The sequence below is a fragment of the Canis lupus genome, chromosome 14 (assembly GCF_048164855.1).
Source record: "Canis lupus baileyi chromosome 14, mCanLup2.hap1, whole genome shotgun sequence".
Lineage (NCBI taxonomy): Eukaryota > Metazoa > Chordata > Mammalia > Carnivora > Canidae > Canis > Canis lupus.
The window spans coordinates 7,172,361-7,196,614 of NC_132851.1; the positions used below are offsets into that span (position 1 = coordinate 7,172,361).

Genomic DNA, 24,254 nt, shown 5'->3' on the forward strand with positions numbered 1-24,254 from the left:
TGTGTTATTAATGTATCTCTGATTTTTCTATCTTCTTTGAGAAGTGGGGAGACTGGAGATGGAAAACAAAATATGGCATATATCATATTAATATTTGGAGCACATTTCAGGAGGATACTACTTTTCCTAGTGGTCAATCCTATAAACATGGTCTGATTTGTAATATAATTATGATGAAATTTAGTGTCCAGTTTGGAAGAGATCAAAATGTACTCAACAATCAAAATGACATTGTTAAGCTGCAAAATGTGTCATGCATTTTCAGTTCTCTATAATTCATACTAGGATTTCTCTTTTTCTTAAGAAAACAAGTTTTGGTCATTTTAGCAATCTTTTCCTATTGGAAAGTTTTCATTTTCTCACCATTCAAGAAAAGAGATAAATTTGTTATGGGAAAGAATTCTCTTAAGAGTTATAATTTCAATATATCGATATTCCAAGTATACTTTCATATATGTTTTTCTATATATCACTCAAAAACTATGACATAACCATTGCAGAAGTGAATTTGGTGTTTTGATTTAAGAATTTTATGGTACCTGATTCAAAACTCAAAACTAAGTATGTAATTAAATAGGGGGTTTTGGGTTTTTATTATAGTGTTCATCTGGGTCAGTCATATTAATGCTCACTAATATCTTTGGAAGAAATTTTTTCCTAGAATGCTGAGTTTAGCAGTTATTTCTTGCTTTCAATTGCTGTATCAAATGTCTTCGGAACTCCACTAGCAGTGGGAAAAGATGTTTCCAAAATGTGTGCCATATATATTATAGTAGATGTTGGATTTTGATGGGCAAGTTTAAATAGAGATGTCAATGATGTGTCACATGGTATCTAAGAATTTTCTGAGTAAATAGGTGTTATAAGGGAATACGATCGAATAAAATTTGCCTAACTATAAGGTTAAGTTGAATTTTCAAGATTTAAGTAAAGCTGTATCTTTCAGCTACTCTTTTTATAATGAGTCTTTTAGTTGTTACTCTCCATAGTATTTTATGTTAATATTTTACTGTAGCGAAATAATTCAGTGAAATACTGGCATCATGGCCCATGTGTGCACTCCTCAATTTGGGAAACGTGAAAGTTATAGAAATTGGTTGGCACCATTTTTAATGTTCTTCTAAAAATTTATTCAATCAAATTCTTTTTTAAGTGATAATTAAAAATTCTAAAAGCATTTTTGCAGATTTTATATGGACTCAGGAATGTCTTGTACAATATGGTCATGCAAGTAACAACAAAGTTTTCACTAATGGTATCTTTCTTCAGCGTCATTGTTCAGGATTGGCTGTCTATAAATAATTGTAAACTTTTGAATCCTCTTTATTTCTATACTAACTTTATTTTTCTGATTCTGCTAATCTATAATAGTTTAACCAATTTTCCATCAGTTCTTCCATATTCTTTTTTTAGAATTTTTTTAATATGGTACGTTTTTTATTATATCTTTCCTACAACTGTGTACAGGATTCTTTCTCACAATGATTTGGGGCCCTTTCCTTCAGTGTCACTTTTTACCTTTTGAGTACATCCACTCACACCCATCTCCTTTGTCTATGTCTGTCCATTACACGATGTGATCACAGAAGAAGTGGACTCCACAAGGAGAAGACATGCAGGTCTGTCTCTTCTACTGCTTTTCTTTATTATTTTTTCATTTATCTAACTTGTTTTAGAAATTTTTACTATTTTTATTCATTTCACAATTTTTCATTTTCCTCTAATATAACAAAATGTTAAATCTTGCAGGCATTTTTATTTTAGGTAGTGGTATATTAACTTTTAACAGCAACTGCTCTAATTAGATTGATAAAAATAAAATGATTAATTTTTATGTAATGTGTGTATAATACACACACATATGTATATGTATTTTTCCATAATGGGTAACTAACTCCAGATCCAAAATATATGTATATGTATATAAATACTATATATATATGCGTATATAGTATTTAGTCAGATTAAATTAACAAATTGATCATATTTCATTCTTCAACTTATTTAGACTTAAACCTTGTTTTCAACTTTATTTTACATAATTCTAAAAGTATTTTATTTTTATCATGAGTTCTGCAATGTGCTACACATGTGGAGAACACCAAATATCTAATACATGTCCTAAACAAGCTATGAATATCACTGAAGAGGTAAAATATGTGGGTAACATGCTGATATGTGCCAGTATGAATCCGTCTAGCAATATGGTCTACAAAGCTATAAAGTCAAATAAAATCCATTTCAGCTAAATGCCAGAAGAGGCTTCATGGAAAAAGTAGCACTTAAAATGAAACTTGAACATTCATTCAATATTAATTTATTAAGCACATGTGATATGGTACTATTCTAGGTGCTGGAAATAATAGGACACACAAAATAGATCCCTAACCTTGTAGGCCTTTTCTAGAATGAGTCTGACAGGTAAATGCAATAATATTACAGGTGCTATGAGAAATCTGTATAGAGAGAATACAATGGAATCATAAAGGATGGTATGATCATTTCCACCTTGAAAGTATGGATATTATTCAAGGAAGACTTCATAGAAGAGAAAATATGAATTGAGCATTAAACCCTAGAAAGATGTTGCCCTGGTGTGTAGAGAACATTTCAGGGCAGAGGAAACAATATGGGAAAAATGATTTCAAATAAGTCTAGGCAAAAGTAGGCAGGGGAGGGTTTCTGAAGATAATGTAGGATACTGAAGCATGTAAACCAGGAGAGGAACAAGATCATATTTTTTTTACTAGCTATGTTAAAAAAAAAAAAAGACTAGAGCAGTACAAGCAGAAAGATCATTTATGAGGCTATTACACAAGATCAGTAAAGGGATAATGGGCTGGCATAAGGTATCTAGCGTAGGAAATTGATATGTAAGAAGTTATATAAAGATGTAGAATCTGTGGGACGTAGTCACTGATACTGTTGATGCAAGAAAAGGAGGAATAATAAAAAAAAAAAGAAAAGGAGGAATAAGATAATAATTTCAGGTCACAGAACTGTTTGGATAGATGGTAGCACATTTTGCCAGGATAAGGAGTATAGGTTGAACAAGTTTTAGAGGAAAAATAGAAGAATTCAGTTTGAGGATGGCTTAGGTTTGACATTCCTTTGGGAATTTTCAGGTATGACTATCTAATAGAAGTGATTGAATGTATGGGTCCAGAACTCAACGGTGAAGTCTGGGCTAGCAACATAGAATAGAGTATTAGCATTTAACTGATTCCATTGGAATGAATGGAATTGTCAGAAGCATATGAAGACTAAGAGAGAGCCAAAAATCACATTTATTTACATTTAAGGAGTGGATGAAAGAACAGGAGTCAGAAAACCATGATGGAAAGAAACATTGAAAGACAGTAGAACAAAAGAGAACAGAACTCAAGAAAAGAAAGTGTTTCAAGAAGGGTATAGTCATCAGAAAAGTTGAGGAGAAGGATAAATATTGTTAAATGATAAAAATAACCAATAACAATCTTTGCCTAGTTGATTTTAGTCAAGTTGTAGAGGGTGGAAGCCAGATGGAAAAGAAGGAAAGAGAGACCAAAAAGAAGATGGAGAAGAATGTAGACTAGATGAATGAATAAATGGCTTGGGGAAATTATTAAGAGAAGAGTAGCTACCATTAGGGTTACAAGAGAGCTCACCAAAGATACAGAGAATGATGATAGTTTAAGTGAAGAACTTAAATTTGTGATGATTGGTTCTCTAAAATTGTGTGATTCACTCATTGGCACACTTCAGATAGTTTGTGGGCAGTTATAGTAAAAAGAAAAAGAGGATAAGGATGTTGAGGGTGGCTGGCAAGTAACGTGTTTAAAGTGATGTCCCTGATGGATTAGGGAAGACACTAGACATGTGAAATCATGTGGACTTGTCAAATCATGTTCAGATACAGAGTTTTCCATGAACTGGAAGAGAAGGGGTTCAATGAAAGAAATGGAATTTGTGGAAATGTTCAAGGCCGATGGAGGCAAATGGAGCAAGTTATTTTCAGAGATTGATGTAATAATGCTTAGAATTTTTAGATCTTAGATAATTCCAAGTAATATAAATATACAGATTTGGTCCTGGGAGTGAATTTCTGAATTGGAACATGGATTACACTGGAAATTGGAAATTTGGAAAAGAAAGGAAAGTAGCAACCTTTGATGTTAGAGTTTTTATATATATATTGAAGTCACTGATGCCCGCCCTAAGTTTGAGAGTTGAATTTAGGGTCCCACAAACTCTCCAAAGCCTAGAGTTATATGAAGAATAATGCATTCCATTCCAAAGGAAATACGAGTAAGGAGAGAATGATAGAGAAGATAGTAAGAAGAGCTTTAGAGAAGAAGATCGTTTTAGAAAACAGTAAACTTTGAAACAAGCAATTCAGAATGGATTTCCAACTGCTTCATAAAAGTTGGAGGAAGTTAAAGCTTTCAAAGACTGGAGACTGTGGCCAATAGAATAATATCTTTATTAAACGATCATCATAAGAACGCCTGGGTGGCTCAGCGGTTGAGTGTCTGCCTTTGGCTCAGGGCGTGGTCCTGGAGTCCTGGGATTGAGTCCCACATTGGGCTTCCTGCATGGAGTCTGCTTCTCAGTCTGCCTATGTCTCTGCCTCTCTCTCTCTCTCTCTCTCTCTCTCTCTCTCATTCATAAATAAATAAATAAATAAATAAACAAACAAATAAAATCTTAAAAAAAAAAACCTATCATCACATATCTAACCAACATAAGTTGGTTATTTTTCTGGTATTAAACATCACCTGTTAATACTCCGAGCCAAAATGTGATGGGAAAATTTCATAAGGCTAATCATTTTCCCGACATATTAAATTGAAGTGTGTATTTTATTTACACCACAGTCAAAAGACCTTCATTTCTGTTAATATGTCCAAGTATGGTCAGTGCAACACAATGCTACACAGTGAATGAAGGGATGGTGTTTGATCACATTTTTGAGTAGCAAAAAACCTCACTAAGTTTAGCCCTTGTAAGTAATAACCAAGTTTCTTTTACATGAGAAGTAGTTTTATTAGGGTTTATACTTTTCTTCTTACTTTCAAGAAATTTCATATGACAATTGTATTTTTTTTTAGATAATTGTAATATAGATCTTAGACCATTTGAAAGAAAGCTAATGATACAAAAGAGATTTTAAAAATAATGTTTGCTAAGTTCCGTAAAACAACATCTGCTCATGTTTTTCAATTGAAGTTTTAACTACACAAATTTTCAGAATTACTTCCAGACCTGGTCTAGAACATCTAGCAATCTTAATGCTTGTGTAATACATGTTTTACTCCTAAGGAGATCTTAAAAACAAAAGATGTTTGTCAGCCGTATTTCTTATTATTTCCTTAGGTAAATTATTATTTTATAATACCAATTATTATATTATTATGCTAACTCCACATTACATTATTATAATTGGTTCTGTGTTACATCAAGAATTTTTGAAAATATGTTTAAAAATTTCTATTTCAGATTAGTCCATTGGTCGCCAGGTACTAATATTAATTTGAAAAGCTTAATTAACAATTCAAGTTGGATAGATTTTAAACACTTCTTAATAAAAATACAACTGGTAATAACTAACATCTTTTGCATTGTAACTATTTTCTAATTTTTTTAAATTTATTTTTAATTCTTTTAATAAATTTCCAACTTTTTTGAGATATAATTAGTATATAATACTGTGTTAGTTTGAATACATCTAGTTTGGCATCTTGGGGTCATGAGTTCAAGCCCCACATTGGGCATAGAGAGACTTAAAAAAACAAACATTGTATTAATAGTAGTACTAGTACAACACCGTGATTTGAATATGTATAAATTATGATATGATTTCCAAAATAAGTTCCGTTAACATTTTATAATTCTTAAAATAATTACTTCACTTCCTGTTAGGGCTAGCTAAGAGAAATTTTTCAAAATTAATACAATTATAGTATTTTTAGCATAAAAACAGTTTCTTTTTTGTTTTATTTTTGTGATTATTCTGAATGTTGCCAATTGAGATATGTTCTTCCAAATCTGCATTTCAGTTTTTCTCAGGTTTGCTTGGCATATATGCCATGTTTTGAATGCTATGTGCTTTGACTTGGCATCTTGTTCTACTTGTGTTATATCCTAAAAGGTAAAAAAGAAGTAACATTCATTGTAGGGGAAATTTAATATATCTGTGAATATGTACACATATAAACACACATATCAGTTGTTAGTGAAATTTCCCAAAATCTTTCAGTTATTGATTTACTATCAGTCTTATCATTACACACAGATTCTACCCATTTTTAGGTATCTTCTGCGCATTGATTCTATCTTACTTATATTTAATGGACTTAATATTATTGATGAAAGTGTAAGATACAGATACTCAAGATTTGCTCAGTCATGAGAACTGTAACTCTGTGGTATACTGAAATTCTATTAGAAAATGTAAATCAGTCATTTCCTAAGGAAGCTTGGGATGTCCACTCCGTGTTTAGTACTGTGCTAGCTACCTTAGATGTTACTAGAGACACAGCAGCTCGGAATATTTTATGCACGTTTAACATTTTATTAAGTAATGTGATACCTTAACCAAAGAAGTATCAAATGAAATATGAGTATGTGCATATATATAAAAATACATCACATCTATGTGAAAGTTCTTATTAATAAAGTATAATACTTAAGACTAATTCTCTAAGGCCTCTAAGTACACAAATATAAAAGGAGAGTTTAGAAAGTTCTTTGAACTTGAAATAATAGGAATAGCCAAATTTAGAGTAAGAATGGTCTTGAGCATTTCTTCCTTGTGTGGGTGCTGTGAGGGAAATTGGAAAGATATTTAGAATAGATTATTAGAAAATCAATATTAATAAAAGATTAATGAAATAGATTATTAGAATAAGAGTCAAGAGACCTAGGTTAGCTTTAGTTTTGCCACTGACCTGCCTGATCCTAGACACATAATTTCACATCTTTGGGGTAAATGTATTTCACTTTTAAATTGGGAATTGGAATGCATTGTTTTTAAATTCTTTATGGATAGAAAATTCCATCTGCCTTGGAAGATAATCCTAAATTTAAGATGTTACTGCTGAATTCTCAAAGTATTATTCATGCACTCTGAATAATATAACATTCTATTTTACTTGGCCTTTTGTCCACTTGTAAATTTCAGTTATTGAGGAAACTATTTATTCCTATAAGAAATGTTAGCCTGATGGGGTAACTGGGTGATGGGCACTGAGGAGGGCACTTGATGGGATGAGCACTGGGTGTTATACTGTATGTTGGCAAATCAAACTTCAATTAAAAAAAAAAAAAGAAAGAAATGTTAGGCTGAGAAACAATATTAGGGCACAGATTCTGGAACTAGACTGCCTGATCAGCCCAACCACATATTTGCTGTGTGATCCTGGGAAAGTTACTCTTTGTAGATTTCTCAGATTCCTCCTCTCAAAGACAGGGTTAGTAATAGTATATCAAAGGGTTATTGTACAGATTAAATTCATTAATGTATAATCTGTAAATCACCTAAAAGCAGTGTCTGGCACTTAGTAAGCACTATGTAAATGAAGCTATTATTTTTTATTTTACAAAATACATTAAAAAACCAGAATTTTTATTTTAAGTCGGTGTATTGAAACCCAGGCATTTTGATGTGTGGTCATTCATTCTATGATACAGAATTAGTTATTTATATTATATGCATCACAAATATCTTCCACTAGTTTGTGACTTCCAGTTTAGGACGTAGCTGGCATACAAACCTGTGCATTAGAACTGCTGCACTCATACTGTAGAGCTTTGTCCTTTCTGGGACAACAGAATTGGGTAGAAAGCAAGAACACACACACACAAAAAAAAAAAAAAAGAAAGAAAGAAAGAAAGAACACTGAAATCAGATTGGTCTGGATTCTAATCCAGTTTCTGTCACCCACCAGGGATGTGATTTTGGGCTGCAGTTAAGAGTAGAGAGTTTATTATGTTTTAATGAACGCATGAAACAGCTTTTCTTTGAAAAGGGAAGGCCTTTCTAAGAATAAAATAAATTTCTAATTAATGAAATTTAAAAAGAGAGACTTGACTACAGAGTCACGGGTATAAACTTCAGAATCTCAGTATCAGCATGAACAAATTAAAAGGCAAACAACAAACTCGGAAACATATTGGCAGCAACCAGAGTATTAAGAGCCTTCACACCTGAACCATTTTGACAAATAAATGATGTAGTTTGTAAAATTCTAATAGAAAAATGGACAAAAGACATGTACAGACATTTCAATAAACAAGAAACTTAGTGGACAGTAGATATATAAAAAACATTTCATTCCAATCTAACCAAATAGATGACTTTTTTAAAAATGAGACACTGTGTTTCATCTGTTTAAAAAACAACACTTTGATGCTGGTGAGAGTGGTACAAGAGTGGCAGCATTGTTTTGTATAACCTTACTAAAAAGTAATTTTTCAGTAGGGATCAAGAGCCTCAAAAACATTCACAGACTTTTGACTTGGTGGAAATAGAGTTCAGATAAAAATGTATGTGCAAAAGTTTCACTAAAGCATTATTTGTAGCAACTAAAAGGATGTTATTGTGAAGGTTGAATAATGGGGGAATGGCTCAATAAATTATGATACATATGCAACCATTTAATTGAATAATTTTATTGACATAGAAATTAGAAACATTTCTGTATTGTATTTTGAAAAAAAATTGAAAGTGATAATGTCTTTAAGGAACCTATTACAGAGTTCTCTCCATACTAGAAAGTACAAATGATAGTGTCTATTAACTATTACTACTGAAAACAATTATACCAAAAATTTCATAGACAGATATGTAATGTAATACACAGAATGTAATGAATAATAAAATTGAGTCTTTATTTAAAATGAGAATATAAATAGGAATAAAAATCCAAAGCAGAGACTATAAAAATCTCTATAAAACAGCCCGATAATATGTAAATTTGTGCTAGATTCAAATCATTTTCTAGGTATTGTAATGACATATTAAACTATCATATAACATAATTGGCTTATATATGGGAGAGTTTATTCCTGAAATTCTTATTCTAGTAGTATAAAGGTATTTCACATCAGAAAAATTTATTTGTTTGACAAATATCTACTAAATATTTTCATTTGCTAGGCCTTATTCTAGGTGCTGGGAACATAACAAGTCTGTCATGGAAATTATATTCTTGGGAGAGCTAATAGTCACTAAACAAATTAAGTTTAGATTGCTATAAGTACTATTATTTAAAATCCTTATGTATTTAGTGTGACTGGGATGGGAAGGCATTATTTTAGATGGAGCAATCCAGGAAATCTTTCTGAAGAGGTGATAATTTAAACCAGGAAAGTAAGAAGAAACAAACTATGCAAAGGAGCCAGGAGACAATAAGTAATTAAGATCAATATATAACAGAGAAAGTCAGGACATTTAAAGTTCAGAAGAGGAGAATAATTTTTGCTATAAATCTTTCTTTTCTAAGAAGACATTAAAGTGTCAGTGATGAATGAGTTTTAAATATTGAAGATTTACAGGGAAATAAAGGAATAAGTACAGCTCTGGATGGTAAAGTTTTGATTAAAATATTTTTTAAATCACTTGAGTTGTAAGGAAATGATTATATGTTAGTAATCAAGTTATTTAGTATTAACTTGTACACAATACTTACCAAGTATTGGGGCAGCCCTGGTGGCTCAGCGGTTTAGCGCCGCCTACAGCCCAGGGCGTGATCTTGGAGACCCCGGATCGAGTCCCACGTCAGACTCCCTGCATGGAGCCTGCTTCTCCCTCTGCCTGTGTCTCTGCCTCTCTCTCTCTCTCTCTCTCTCTCTCTCTCTCTCTCCCCTTGTGTATTCTCATGAATAAATAAAAATCTTAAAAAAATACTTACCAAGTATTCATTACACATGGTTAAAGTAAGTTATGATTGTTTTCAGATCGCTTTCTTCCTCTTCACTCACTTAAAAGCTCTATACCTTTATATCTATAATGAAAAACATTGTAATATAAAAGGGTTGGCGTGAAGAATAAATAGGTTTCATACGGTAAGTTGGCATGAATAATGCTACCTTGAAGATAATTGCTAAGGGGATTTAAATTAGATTACAATTTAACTAAAGAGAAGGATGTTATTTGGCAGATGATAGTTTCTTTTTATTAGCCTATATGAAGGCTTCAGGGGATGGAGTATGGGACATGAGAGTAAGGATAAGGAAGGGAACTAATAGTGGGAAAGGCAAAGTTTAATGGAAAGCAAAATGATAAGTAAAATGATTAGATCATTAATTATGTAACATAACTGATGGGGAAATCATAGTTATAGATTATAAGGTCATGAAGAATGTGAAGGAGGTTGGTAAGCTATTTTAGAGTAAAGGAATGAGAATCAGAAGGAATCTCTAAAAAGAAGATTAAAGATTAAAAATAACCCCCCCCAAAAAAAGGCCAAAGAGAAGATGATGTAGTTAGAAAGGAAAAAGGGAAATGTTAAAAGGAAGGAATGTTGGGGCAAAAAAAGAATTTAGTAAATTGAGAAGTGTGTGTGCGTGTGTGTGTGTGTGTGTGTGTGAGAGAGAGAGAGAGAGAGAGAGACAAGAGGAGAAAGAGTCCTTTCATGACTAAGTATTTCAGATCTTAAGTTTTGGAAAACAGACCAGTCTCAGGCATCTACTACTTATATGACCTTGTACAAATTTTCTAATAATAAAATTGTGAAAATAGTCTTATTACATACAGTTTTACTGATTAAGGGACATAATCATAATACATGCAAAGCTTTTAGCACAATTCCCAGCATGTGCAAAGTATTACTATTGTTAAGATCTTAACTGTTCAGGAACATTGGTATTAAGTTCTAGAATACAAGCTTTTAACCATGTACTCTTAAAAGCTTTGTTAGAGTTTATTTTCTATGCTTTGATCAAGTGAAACTAAACACTATTGAAAAAAATTAAAACCTAAACAGAAATCTGATCAGGGTAACCTGGCAGGGAGAGTATTGACAACAGAGTGGCACCAGGGAACTTTTTACAGTGACAGAAATACTCTGTATCTTGATTGTGTCAAGGTTGTATGACTATATACATTTGTCAAATGTCATAGAACTTTGCACCTAAATAGTGTGGATTTTAACTTATGTAATATGCCTCCATAAATCTGACTTTAAAAATAACTGAAGGGACACCTGGGTGGCTCAGCCATTGAGCATCTGCCTTTGGCCCAGGGCATGATCCTGCTTCTCCCTCTGCCTGTGTCTCTCTGTGTCTTTCATGAATAAATGAATAAAATAAAACAATAAAAATAAAAAATAAAAATAACTGAAAATACACAAAGTTTAAATGAATTTTTTACTACATTACCCCAATAGTACTAAATATGCTAATAGAAAATTTTATTTGCTCTGACACATCCCAAGCAATTAAAAGCCAAGTCCCATTCCCAAGTAGTTCAGGGGGCATGGAAATAATGGATGGAGTTAGCCTATAGCTTTGTAACACAGAGAGAAAAGATCACTATAGTAGTTGAGCTAGCAAACAAAGGAAGTCCTAAAGCTCTGAATCTAAACCAATGGTCAAGAAACCAAGAAAGAGCAAGAAAAGTGTTTAGGATTGACAGTTGCAAGAACAGGCAAGACATTAGCAAGGAGATTCTGGATATTCTGGATATTCTTTGATAATAACTATAAGAAGAACAGATATGAGAAATAATGTTAAATTGTTTTAGACAAACTGAACTTTAGGTACTGATGGGTATCCATCTGGGGATGGCTAGGAGACCATTAGAATGTGAATCCTAAGCTTACAGGAGAGGTAGGAGCTGAAGGTAGGTGCCTTCAGCAGTCAACATTTTGGATAATTAAGTCACTGTGGTATAAATTATTTTAACCATAACTGAGTTTAGTTGTAAGTAAAATGCCAAAATCCATGCTCTTAACCTCAGGAAATGGAGTCTTTACCTGTTACAAGGTAGAGGGTGTAGAAATGTTAAAGCCAAGAAGCTGGGACATGCATGGTGAACACCGTAAGAGAACAATGCTAGATGGCTAGAAAAAGGAGAAAAGGAAGAGAGGAATTCAGAAGGGGAGATTTAATGTCAAAAGAGACAACCTCATTCTAGTTTGCAGTTGTATTTAGGATCTTTGGTGTAACTAGTATCCCCATGTGGGTATTTGAAAGCCTTGTCTCTAGGTTGGGCTGGTCTCTCCTGCTAGGTGTCATCTATCTTTTTCTGAGAGTGATCCTACCTTTGTTTTATTCCTCTTCTCAGTATTGCCAGAAGCATTTCAGGAGATGTCCTTTTCGGGAAACATTTAGGATGCGTTCCTTTGAATTCTGAGGGAATATTAAACTGCAGGACACTAGTCACTATGTAAGGTTATTCTAATTCCCTTCACTGATAACAATTACCATGAGTATCTATGGAAAAGGTTAAACAGCTTGATATCCATTAAAATCTTTATATTTAAATAGTTCCTTTTCTCATTGTAAATAATTACGCCCAATTTAGATTATCCTGATTTGATGAAAAGTATTTATTTTGCCTACATGGATAAAATTCTATGACAACATGGATTAACTTATATAACTAAAATTAAAATGTACTTTTTTCCCCTTTTATTCACACTACAGCTGCATAAGGTTCACTCATTTTATCCCAGTTGATAACTCAAATGTATAATCATTTTCTAGGATGATCGCCAGGGATATATGGAGGAGATTACTATTACACATCTTTTCTCTATTTGTTCTTACATTGGAAGCTTATGTCACATTTGGAATTTACAATGTTAGTTTTATTTTTGTAATTTTAAAAATTTCAATATTAAAAATTTTCTTTTTCTCTATTCAATTTAATTTTCCAAGCACAATTTTACTGTTTTACTTGACTTGCCTTTTGTTTGCAACATGTTATCTCTAAAGGAGATATGAGGATTTTACAACTTTTATGCATACCATCATTAAAAATATGAAGTAAAATATTATATCTAACAACTGTCGTTTATTTTACTCTTGGAAATTTAGCTGTCTTTATTTCAGTCCTTTCTCCATTTATTAATAATCCTGTTATGATTCTGCTATTCTTGGAGGAGGAACAAAGCAAAGTTCATTATTTCACACTTTCATTATGGTTTGGGGGACAAGATCACAAGTGTTTGAATCCTTTTGGGAATCTCTACTTTGTAACAGAATTCTACTTTGAATAATTTATCACACCTTATTTGACTCTTTATTGGCTTGATTTAGAAGGTAAAAGATATCTTTGTTACCTTCAAAAACATTTATGTTATCATTGTAATGCCATTGTTAATACAGTTTATTTTTTTAAATTTTTATTTAAATTCTAGTTAGTTAACATACAGTTAGTTAACATACATACATTTCAGGTGTTCAATATACTAATTCAACACTTTCATAGCTGTTGCTCATCACAGCAAGGGCATTCCTTAATCCCCATCACCTATTTCACCCCCTCCCCCACTTCCCTTCTGGTAATCTTCCATTTGTTCTCTGTAGTTAAGAGTCTGTTTCTTGGTCTCCTTTCTTCTCTTTCTTTTTTCCCCCCTTTGTTCATTTATTTTGTTTCTTAAATTCCACATATGAGTGAAATCATGTGGTATTTGTCTTTCTCTGACTTATTTCACTTAGCATAATACTCTGTAGCTCCATCCATGTTTTTGCAAATGGCAAGATTTTATTTTTTTTTTATGGCTGAGTAATATTCTATTATATATATGGTAATATTCTATTATGTATTATTATATGTGGTAATATTCTATATATATAGTAATATTCTATTTTATATATATATAGATCTTGTTTATCCATTCATCAGATGGATGCTTAGGCTGTTTCCATAATTTCACTATTGTAGGTAATGCTGCTATAAACTTTGGGGTTCATGTATCCCTTTGAATTAGTATTTTTGTATTCTTTGGGTAAATATCTAGTAATACAATTGCTGGATCATAGGGTATTCTATTTTTAACTTTTGAGGAATCTCCATACTGTTTTCCGAAGTGGCTGCACCAGTTTACAATTCACTTTGCAATTCCACCAATAGTGCACAAGGGTTCTTTTTTCTCTACTACCTCGCCAGCACCTGTTGTTTCTTGCATTTTTTATTTTAGCCATTCTGACAGGTGTGAGGTGATACCTCATTGTAGTTTTGATTTGTATTTCCCTGATAATGAGTGATATTGAACATCTTTTCACATGTCTGCTGCCCATCTGTATGTCTTCTTTAAAGAAATGTCTATTCATGTCTTCTGCCCATTTTTTGATTGGATTACTGGGTTTTGGGGTTTTGAGTTTAATAAGTTCTTTGTTTTTTCAATACTCTTTATCAGATATGTCATTTGCAAATATCTTCTCCCATTCCGTAGGTTGCCTTTTAGTTTTGTTGATTGTTTCCTTCACTGTGCAGAAGCTTTTTAGAATAAATAAGCTCTCATAGGAGTTTCAGAAATGCTGAAATGAAAACTAAAGAAGTAATCAGTATGAACAATAGCAAATATCACAAAAAATGATTTGGGGGAGAGTTATGTTGTTTGGGTTTCCATTTTTATTAGTTACATACCTTTAGGAATTATCATTATCATTTCTTTTCTATACAATCTTTGTGAGATGGTTAGAATTCTTTATGTAGGAAAAAACTGACAGACTAAACACAATTTCATAAACAAAAATAATTGAAAATCCCAAATTTCACCATGTGTTTGGAATCATACCATGACTATTTTTAAAAAGAATTTTTAAAATTCTGGGTGGTTTAGTCGGTTGAGCGTCTGCCTTGGGCTGGTGTCATGATCCTGGGGTCCTGGGATCAAGTCCCACATCCCCTCAGCGGGAAGCCTGCGTCTCCTTCTCCCTCTCCCTCTGCCTGCCACTCTGCCTACTTGTGCTTTCTCTCTCTCTCTCTCTCTCTTTCTCTGTCAAATAAATAAAATATTTTTAAAAAAGAATTTAGGATATTAATAATAAGGCTAAGTACAAGTTAGAATGCAGCGATCTGGGAAGCCCGGGTGGCTCAGCGGTTTAGCACCGCATACCACCCAGGGGCGTGATCCTGGAGTCCCGGGATGGAGTCCCACGAGAGGCTCCCTGCATGGAGCCTCCTTGTGTCTCTGCCTCTCTCTCTCTCTCAAGAATAAATAAATAAAATCTTTTTTAAAAAATGCAGAGATCTCAATTTTAAAGTAAGTAGGCAAATTTAGATAAGTTTTTAATTAGAGCACAAAAAATATACTGAGTTTCCAATATTCAAAGAAAAAAATATATGGGTCTCTTTCCTAGGATAGGCCTTATTGCAGTTTTTGTATGATGGACATTTTTATCTTTTTATGTCTTAACATTCTCAACATTTCTAAATATACTTAAATTTCTATTTCTAAATTAACATAAATGTAAAGTTACATTTAAATTTCTTCATGATGTTCCTCTCAAACCTTCTGTGATATGCATAATAGTGTTATAGTTGAAATGGCTATGTCAGTTAGGCCCCAGATATGAGACACAGTGATCTTTCATAGTATGTCATGCCCAAACATAAGAAGATGGGGACAAGTCATATACACAGAGCAGTAATATGTACTAACTCTGTGGATCATCTCTTCCTCAAAGTAGATTTTACCATCAGGAAAAAGGTGGAAGATTCCAAAGTGCTTAACACATATGGGGAATAGGTTATTAATAACTCAATGAATCTGACTCATGTTTTATCAGTGGTTATTGGACTTTCTGCTAAAAGCAAATTTAATAATAACCATCATATTCCTTCTCTGAGGGACTTGTATCTGAAAATTTAGTTTATCCTGTAAGCTATGTCTCGTTTTTTCAAAGATACAGGAATTGTGACTAAAGGTTAAAAATAACTAAGTTATTAGAAAGTTACTAATATTTTCTTTTTTTTCTTTTAAACATGTCACTCACTGTATACAGAAGGGAAAAAAGTATACAGTAAAACAATTACACTTCAGCTAGTCTAAAAGACCCTCCTAGCCTCCTAGATTAGAACTTCCTTATGATTCTTTTTGCTGGGCAAATCCTCTGGTTTAAAGAGCTTTTCAAAACACTTTGTGTCTATCTCTGTGTCTCTCCCAGCCAGGCTCATTCTTAAGATATCTGTTTCTCTCTCCTCCCTCCCTCTTTTCCTTATCTTTCTCCTTCCCTCTCTTCATTTCATTTCTGTTCCTGTCTCTGTATACACACACACACACACACACACACACACACACACACACACACACAGAATAAAGTAAAATTTAATACATGCCATAGCAGGGCAAACAGCATAGGTATTTCTAGACTATACTATTTATATTAATGAAATAGATATGATAATATAAAAGAACACACACTTAAACAGTATTTGGCCTCAAAATTAACCAACCAAATAGTTTTATAGCGCAAGGAATCATAAATAATATCTGGTCCAGAACTATTCATTTTACAGATGGTGAATTTTATGGCCAAACGAGTAAATGAGGTGCTTACACTTATAAGACTTGTGAAATCAAGACTTGAACGCAAGTCTTGTCTAATCTTTTAAACCAGTGCTATTTTGTAGATTTTGTTCACTCCTATGTATCATAAATATGCCCATAACCCTAAATCTGGACAGTTTCAAAGTCCCATCGGCTCTGTGATGGTTATGTGCACTGCAGTCTCCATGCACAGAACCCTGACTTTCTGCTATAGGCCAAACAATTTTAAATATTAAAGATAAAACCTAAATTGGTGCTAAAATCCAAGACTTCTGAATGATAAAATCTCAGTGAGTCTGTCTACTGAATTTAGATGTTAAAAACAGATATACTCTGTTTCCTTAAATCACTAGGTCACTCCTAATGACATATGTCCTAAAGTAGTTTAAATATCAGTTTTCTTTTGTCTATAGGGAAAAGAGTCTAGGAAATTTGCTATAGCATCTCCTTTGAAGTATTATTTAATTAATATAGCAGAGAATTAAGAGAGAAACAGCAGATAGATACACACAGTAACAACCTAGAGATCTAAAATAGGTTGTCAAGGTTTATAACATAATTTAAAAGCCTATGAGCTTCAAGGTAGTACAATAGTTTTGTAAATTTCTAGAGCCTTTAGGTTTCAGTTAATTCCATCATTCACTTAGGCACAATTGGAGCTCAGTCTTCCTACAGTCCTAGGAAATTAAATCAATTAAATTGATTTTTTACTAGTCTTTCCTAGGAGCAAAGAAAAGATCATTTTATAAGCAAACACATTATAAACCAAATCAAATTATATTTTCTTTCACTCCCGATGTGTTAGCTCCTAGTAACCACAGTAGAAACATCCTCAAAATTGATTGATTTGGAAATAAGTATTCCTCAAAATTTGTGAGATAGATGATGGGGATTAAGGAGTACACTTGTGATGAGCACCATGTGATGTATGGAAGTGCTGAATCACTATACTGTGCACCTGAAACGAATATTAAACTGTATGTTAACTAATTTAAATAATTTAAATAAAACTTAAAGAAAAAGATTAAATTTGTTTACACTTAAACAATGCTAAATAATGCTAAAAGAAAGGAAGAGAGAGAAAGAGAAAATGTTTCCCTTTGCCCCAGGACAAAAGCAAAAATAATCTGGCACATAATGTATAATTTTTAGCTCAATATTTATTTACATGCTTTTTAAATTTAACTTTCTCCAATGTTTGTTATTCTCTGCATTGCATCTATTTAAACAAATAATTTAGCTAACGAAAGTGTACTTTTTATGAGTTTCTAATATATATTAAAATTTTAGTATAAAAAAATCAAAGTTTCTTAAGTAATTATGAAGAAATCATTTTAAAGTAACTTCAAAAAATTTTATTGCATAGTTTCTGAAGTCCTACATTTGAAAAACCCAATAAGGAAAATTTTAAAACATGCCAGGTCACTTTTTTGTTTTAATATTCGTAAAAATTGAAAAGATCTGCACTTTATCGCGTTTGGAATTATTTCTCGTTATATACCATTTTCAATCAATATACCCAAATGCTTTTATTTAACAAATAAATATATATCCCATAGGTAAATTAAGCAATGAACAGTTGTGTATTTGCATTTTAAAAATTATTCAGCATTTATTTCCAAAGCACTTTTATCACATCATGACAAAAACACAGGTTTTCAAGCCAAATAATTTATTCTTTTTCACAAAAACACTATGTTTTGTGTTTTTTAAAGTAATATTTTTCTTTTGTATAGTGCCTTTGTGGGCATTTTATAAACTATATATAAACCCAAATAAGAAAACAGTAGCACTTAATTTCAATAACCAGCGATAACTACTAGCGTTCTAGAATATAAATCTTAATTTTTCCCCTCTCTTTGTGTTTTGTATAGGTTATGTGTGTATATATATTTTTATGAACATATATGTAGTTTTTTTAAATTACAGTTTATAAACTATAGTACATTACCATTTAATCTGTTTTATAATTACTAATTATAATATCTTTATTTTACATTATTATATGTGAATGCACATGCACATTGTATGCATTATTTTTCATGGGTGCATCATAATATTCTGTAGATACACTGCAAGTGCAGCTTACTAACCCCTATCGTTGGACATTTAGTTTCTTTCCCTAGGCCTTTACAATTTTCAAACAATGTAGTAATAAATATACTTGCAGGTACATCTTGCACATTGATTTCTTTAGGAATAATCCTGAGAAGTGAAATTTCCGGTTCAAACATATGACCATTGTAAAACCTTTTGATACATAGTATCAAATATGTTGTATTTTTAAGCAGTTTTCTTTTTATCACAGGTACTTTGGAAAACATTCATATAAATGACCATCAATTTTTTGTCAAAAGCTGTCAGTTACTGTCATCGGCAAAACAAATTTTTTCACGGTTAACAGATATTGAAAGACAGTTAAAGTATTCAATAAAGTCAAGGGCAATATTTTCTTTTGAATTGCTTGGCCTTTGAAAATAAAATAACAACCTAACAAAACATTACATTTCTCTTTTATTTTATACATTTTTATTTATTCGTATTTATCTCATTATGTCTTATGTAGTCATTTTAACAATTTCTATTCTTACTCCTCTGATTAGTGAAAGACATTAATAAGTTGCTTTTATAGTCTATCCTACTGAAACTAGAAAATAAACATAAGCTACCGTGCTTTCTCCTGTGTAATTGTTGCCTCAAAGTGGGCAAATAGCTGCATACACTGATTATACCTTTTTCTTTATTGCATTTTATTTGCTATGTGCATACATGCTGATTTTAGCATTTAAAGATTATGTGAATTTGGCCCTTTTAGCTTTGTTCACTTGGAATATATTAATTCTGTCACTGTCATTGTTATTGTCTGTAATCTTGTTCCTCTTCCACTTTGTATTTTCTTGGAAGAAAAGTTTGTAAACTAGGATTCAGTAGGATAGTTCCCAAAAGTAATTTTTTTTCTTTCCTTGATGGTTTGGCAAAATATACTTAATTTTAAAAATATACTTCTACTATATGCATGAGGAATATACTTCTTTAACTTCAATCAGAAAAAAGTGTCTCAGATAATATTTTGTTTTATGCTCAGATTACATTTATTATATCCCTGTGTATTTTATGAAAATCAATTAGATTTGTTAAAGCTACACTTTATCCATATTGTTATCAAGTATTTGGGGAGCTTCGACAGAAGACAGTTTTGTATTTCCTATGATGAATCTCTTTACCAGTAGGATACTTTTCTCTCTAAGAATATTGTTGTTTGTGAACTGTTTTCTTTATGAGAATAGGCTGATAAAAATGTAGAAAAGGAATGGAAGACTTCGTAGATGCCAAATAGTTTTGGAGAGAGGAATGTCTGGTTACTGTGTGTCCTAAGGATTAACCTCCTAGGAAAATTTGAAGTTACAAATTAAAAGTATATTTACCCAAGTTTGTTGACTGTATATACAGTAAGGTGGTTACCTGACATTTCATTAGTTAAGCCTCTAATAAAGAATCTTTCCATTAGAGTCTGTCTATAGATGGTAATTGAGTCTGTAGATGAGAGATGTGTTTGAGATTGGAATTTAGTTGATAATGTGTTAAAACAATTATATCACTCTATTTTCGTCTTTGTTTACTTATAGCAAATACAAATTAATATTCTTCTTAAGCCACCCCCCAGTGACCTGTTAAATATAAATGATGTTCCATAAACCTGATTCTACAAAATCTTTAACCATTACTAAGGAGAAGGGCTCCTTTTCAAAGCAATACTAAATATGCTTTTTAAAAACAATGCTTTAATGCAGGAGTCATCAAACCATGGCCCACAGACCAAATCAGGCCCTCTGTCGGTTTTGTAAATAAGGTTTCAATAGAACAATGACACTCATTTGTGTATGCGTTGTCTATACCTGCTTTTGTGTTATAATGGCAGAGTTGTGGTAGAAAATATATGGTTTGCAAAGCCTAAAATACTTATTAACGGCCCTTTACAGAACAAGTTTGTCAACCCCTGCCGGTATATATATCACATTACTACCTGGTAATTAAAAAGAATTTGATGTAGCTTTATAGGAGGCTGATGTCCAAAAAATAGTCTAAATATTAGAAAATGCCATATATATGTATGTATGTGTATATATCTATATGTATGTATATATTTATATATGTATATATAAAATGTGCTTAAACTTGTCTATTGGTGCTATTCATATTAATATACGATCTTGCCACTATGATATCAAAATGAAACTTTTTAAAAGAACTTCCCACTCAATTTAGCTAATATTCTTTAAGTACACGCAGTTGTTTTGATACAGGGATGACTTTTTTGTTCCCTCACCCTTGGAGAAAATAAACATTTACCTGAGAGAATATCCCTTGGTTAACAAACAATTCCAAAATTGTATTTTAATAGACTAATAGACATTTATACTTGACTGCATTTTACATTCATATCATGGAGGTACTCATTTGTTTTTATATATCATCAACTTATATTAATATGATACTTATTTTTCTATTTTATTATTTGGCACCGATTTAATCAAATCATTATTAAAACAAGACTCTTCAAAGGAACAAATTGCCTCACTTTATTGAATAGTTGATTTAATTTTGTTGCTATACTTAGAGGTCATGTAATATAGACTATACATTCTTTTATTTAGGATTTTATTACTCCTTTTTGAAGTCTTTTCTTTTTATACTTTATTTTAAATAAATTGATTTTTACTTAAAATTTGTTACCAACAAGAATTATCTGATATACAATGAAATTTTTTTCAGGATAAGCATTAAAATACTTATTTTTGAATGGCACACTTTTGTCTAGGGATCTTTACTGCAGTATTCAGGTTATGATGTTAAGCAAGGGGCATATATATATATATGTTTACATTCCTCCCCATACTCAGTGGTTATAAATTTACATAACAACAACTTATAGATAGCCCAGTAAGGTATGATTATTTTTCCCAGTTTGTAGATTTGTAGTATACAACTAAGATTTTGTTTTTCCATTATGTGTATTTAGGAGAAATGGAGTTTTCCTATAAAATCCTTCAATAAAAGTCATAAATATACCTTAAAAACACTTTTTCATGTTTGCAAAGATTTGCTAACTGAATTTAGTTTTTGTTCTAACCAAAGGTTTTAAAGACCCACTTGGTATTTATAATTGATGTGTTGGGAGGTAGGACCTGTTACAGAGTATTAGTCACATTTTGTAATAGGCTTACCATCTCAATTTCTCACCTCCTTACATTTTTTCTTTTCTGAGATGATTTCAGTTACACTTTATGCCTTTACTGGCATAGTATGTTCTCAGGAGTATTATTTTAATTGCCTCTTTCTTGGTGCTAGATCTAGAAAATTCAAGTTCAACCATAAGTAAGCTGGGGCAACCTGCTTTAAAACGTGGGCTAATTTTATGATAATAGTTTCTAAACACAATTGTAAAATTCATTTGAAACCAGTTAGACTTACAGCTGTTTTCAGCAAATAAATCAAATCCTGATGAATTACCATCCAAAGTTTTTATAGTATTGCTATCATCAAGTTATGTACTGTCAAATATATTCTCTTAGGCATACATGTACCAGAAAGTGTTTTCTATCTAGTTAAGATTTGTTGTTCTGTTAAAATTCATTTACATTTTATTCAGATTAGAATATTTTTACATATTTAGTAATCATGCTTTTATTCACCGAACTGCATACTTTAAATAAAACTAAGAAATAATATGACATTTTAATTTGTACGTACTACCTTGAATGAAAGTAATATATCAGCCTAGCATCTCTTCTATTATTCTATTATACATCCTGTAAGTAGGGCTCAGAAATAAGAACTGAACATTAATTTTATGGATTTTTTTCTACTCGATAGGTGCTATGGATATAGAGGAGAGAAATCGCCAAATGAAAATTAACAAATACAAACAGGTAGCCGGATCAGATCCCAGACTGGAACAAGATTACCATTCAAAGGCAAGACATTTTTCTTTTTAAAAGTTGTAAAATAAACAATTAATCATTTGAAATGGTTAGATTCTCTTCAACTTCTGAATGCAGATTAGTTAGACAGAAACATATAATGCAATGGCCCCATGATAGCAAATGATAAAATTTATGTGTTATATTCCAACTTGTAGGGATAGAAATTAACTTATTTTTAAAAAGTCATTATATAATATAGAAGATTAAAGAGGTGAAACTCATAAATGATTTGAAGAATGAATCTTTTATAATTTTTTATATTATAAAATCCATAAGGCCCTAATACCCTCAAAACTGTTTAGGAAGAACAGCTATGGTCTTCCCATTTATAGAAATTTTTTTTCAATTTTATAGTATTTTAATTGAATCTGGTTTAAAAATGAGTTATTAAAACAAAATATATACCATATGAGATGTTGTAAGTTCGAAAGGATTTTTAGTGAGCATCTTTTTGAGCTACATTTTGGGAGTAAGTTGAGGTATGAGGTCTAGCAGGGAAAACTCTTGCCTTTCATTGCTTTTATATTTTCAAACATTTTTAGGTTCATGATATTATTCATGGTCAAAGTCATGAAAAGACTTTGCTTTGATGTACCTATTTAAGATTTAAAATATTTAAGACTAAAAATACCAAAATTTACTCATAACATTTAGTTAGTATGCTATGACTTAGTAATGCAATCATGTAATATTTGTGGTTTATATATCTGTGTGTTATAGATAAAAATTTGATTTTTATACACTTTGGTTTATTTTATCTTAACCTACTTAACCTTTGGTTCCTCTCCATTATATTCTATTCTTTGGTAAAGCACTGGCTACATTGGATATGCATATGTGGTAGGTAGCACAGGTTTCTAGTTTCCCCACTACACAACCTGCAGGAGGCAGAGATTCTTACAACAGCGTCATCTTTCAAAATCACCAATCTCTTCCCCAAGTTACACAATTACTGACATGGTAAATGTAGAATTGTTCATCACACAGTTCTGATGCACTGGAAATGACACATGCCTAAAGCCAGAGAAAGGTAAATTCAAGACAAATAAACAAAGCTTTGCTTTTACTCAACAGGTCCTAAACCTCTAGAAATTTTTTTCTAAAATAAAAATATGAATAACTTCAAATAGGCTCAGTGAATTTCATAGAAAATCATTTTACAATGATACAGTATCTCAGATACATACCTAATCTTTAATGCTTAATGTCAGAAATGATATCTATGTCTTCCCAAGTACTTCTGGTATTTCTTCTTAGGGCTAAATAAATACACTTGATCTTTTGTGGCATCTCTTATACTCTAATCTCTCATTTATTCATTGTATATAATCCAAATACCGTGGCATGTAGTCCTAATAAAACAGGATATTAAAACTTCTAGAAACATGTCTTCAACTAACACAAATTTTTTTCACTTATCTCCCACTATATTTTAGGAAAGAATGTAGATGATTTTTAAAAATACATATAATACTCTCAATAATGTTGTCAATGAAGAGATGAGTATAAAGGGAAAATGAGGGCAAAACAAAGTGACACTGGAAGTAAAGTTTGTGAACAAAATGCATAATGTGAGATCCTGTATACCTGCTGGATGTGAAGCATATATTTTGACTGAGCTTCCTAAAGAGAGAAAACTGGGTCAATTGTATTATACAATAAAAACAAGTTCCTTAGATACCAATGATTCTTGTTATAGATACCTGACAGAAATTTGCTCTAGGAGGATGGACCAATGGAATATAATAGACATGGCTTTACATTTTTTTTTCATAAAAACTAGTTT

General features: G+C 31.7%; 1 protein-coding gene across 49 annotated transcripts in view; it reads left to right on the forward strand.

Annotated features, from left to right (window-relative positions):
- Positions 1 to 24,254, forward strand: part of RIMS2 (regulating synaptic membrane exocytosis 2) — a 581,405-nt gene that overhangs the window by 399,585 nt on the left and 157,566 nt on the right. For 14 of the 49 annotated variants that reach the window (XM_072774140.1, XM_072774145.1, XM_072774148.1 and 11 more), the window contains one exon: positions 22,359 to 22,459. The exons of 23 other annotated variants lie outside the window; for them this stretch is intronic. In XM_072774140.1, the coding sequence (XP_072630241.1) occupies positions 22,359 to 22,459 (101 nt within the window). Of the gene's footprint in view, positions 1 to 1,586; positions 1,620 to 22,358; positions 22,460 to 24,254 lie in introns of all 49 variants that reach the window. 12 more of the 49 variants (XM_072774146.1, XM_072774142.1, XM_072774190.1 and 9 more) reach the window with 1 other exon arrangement.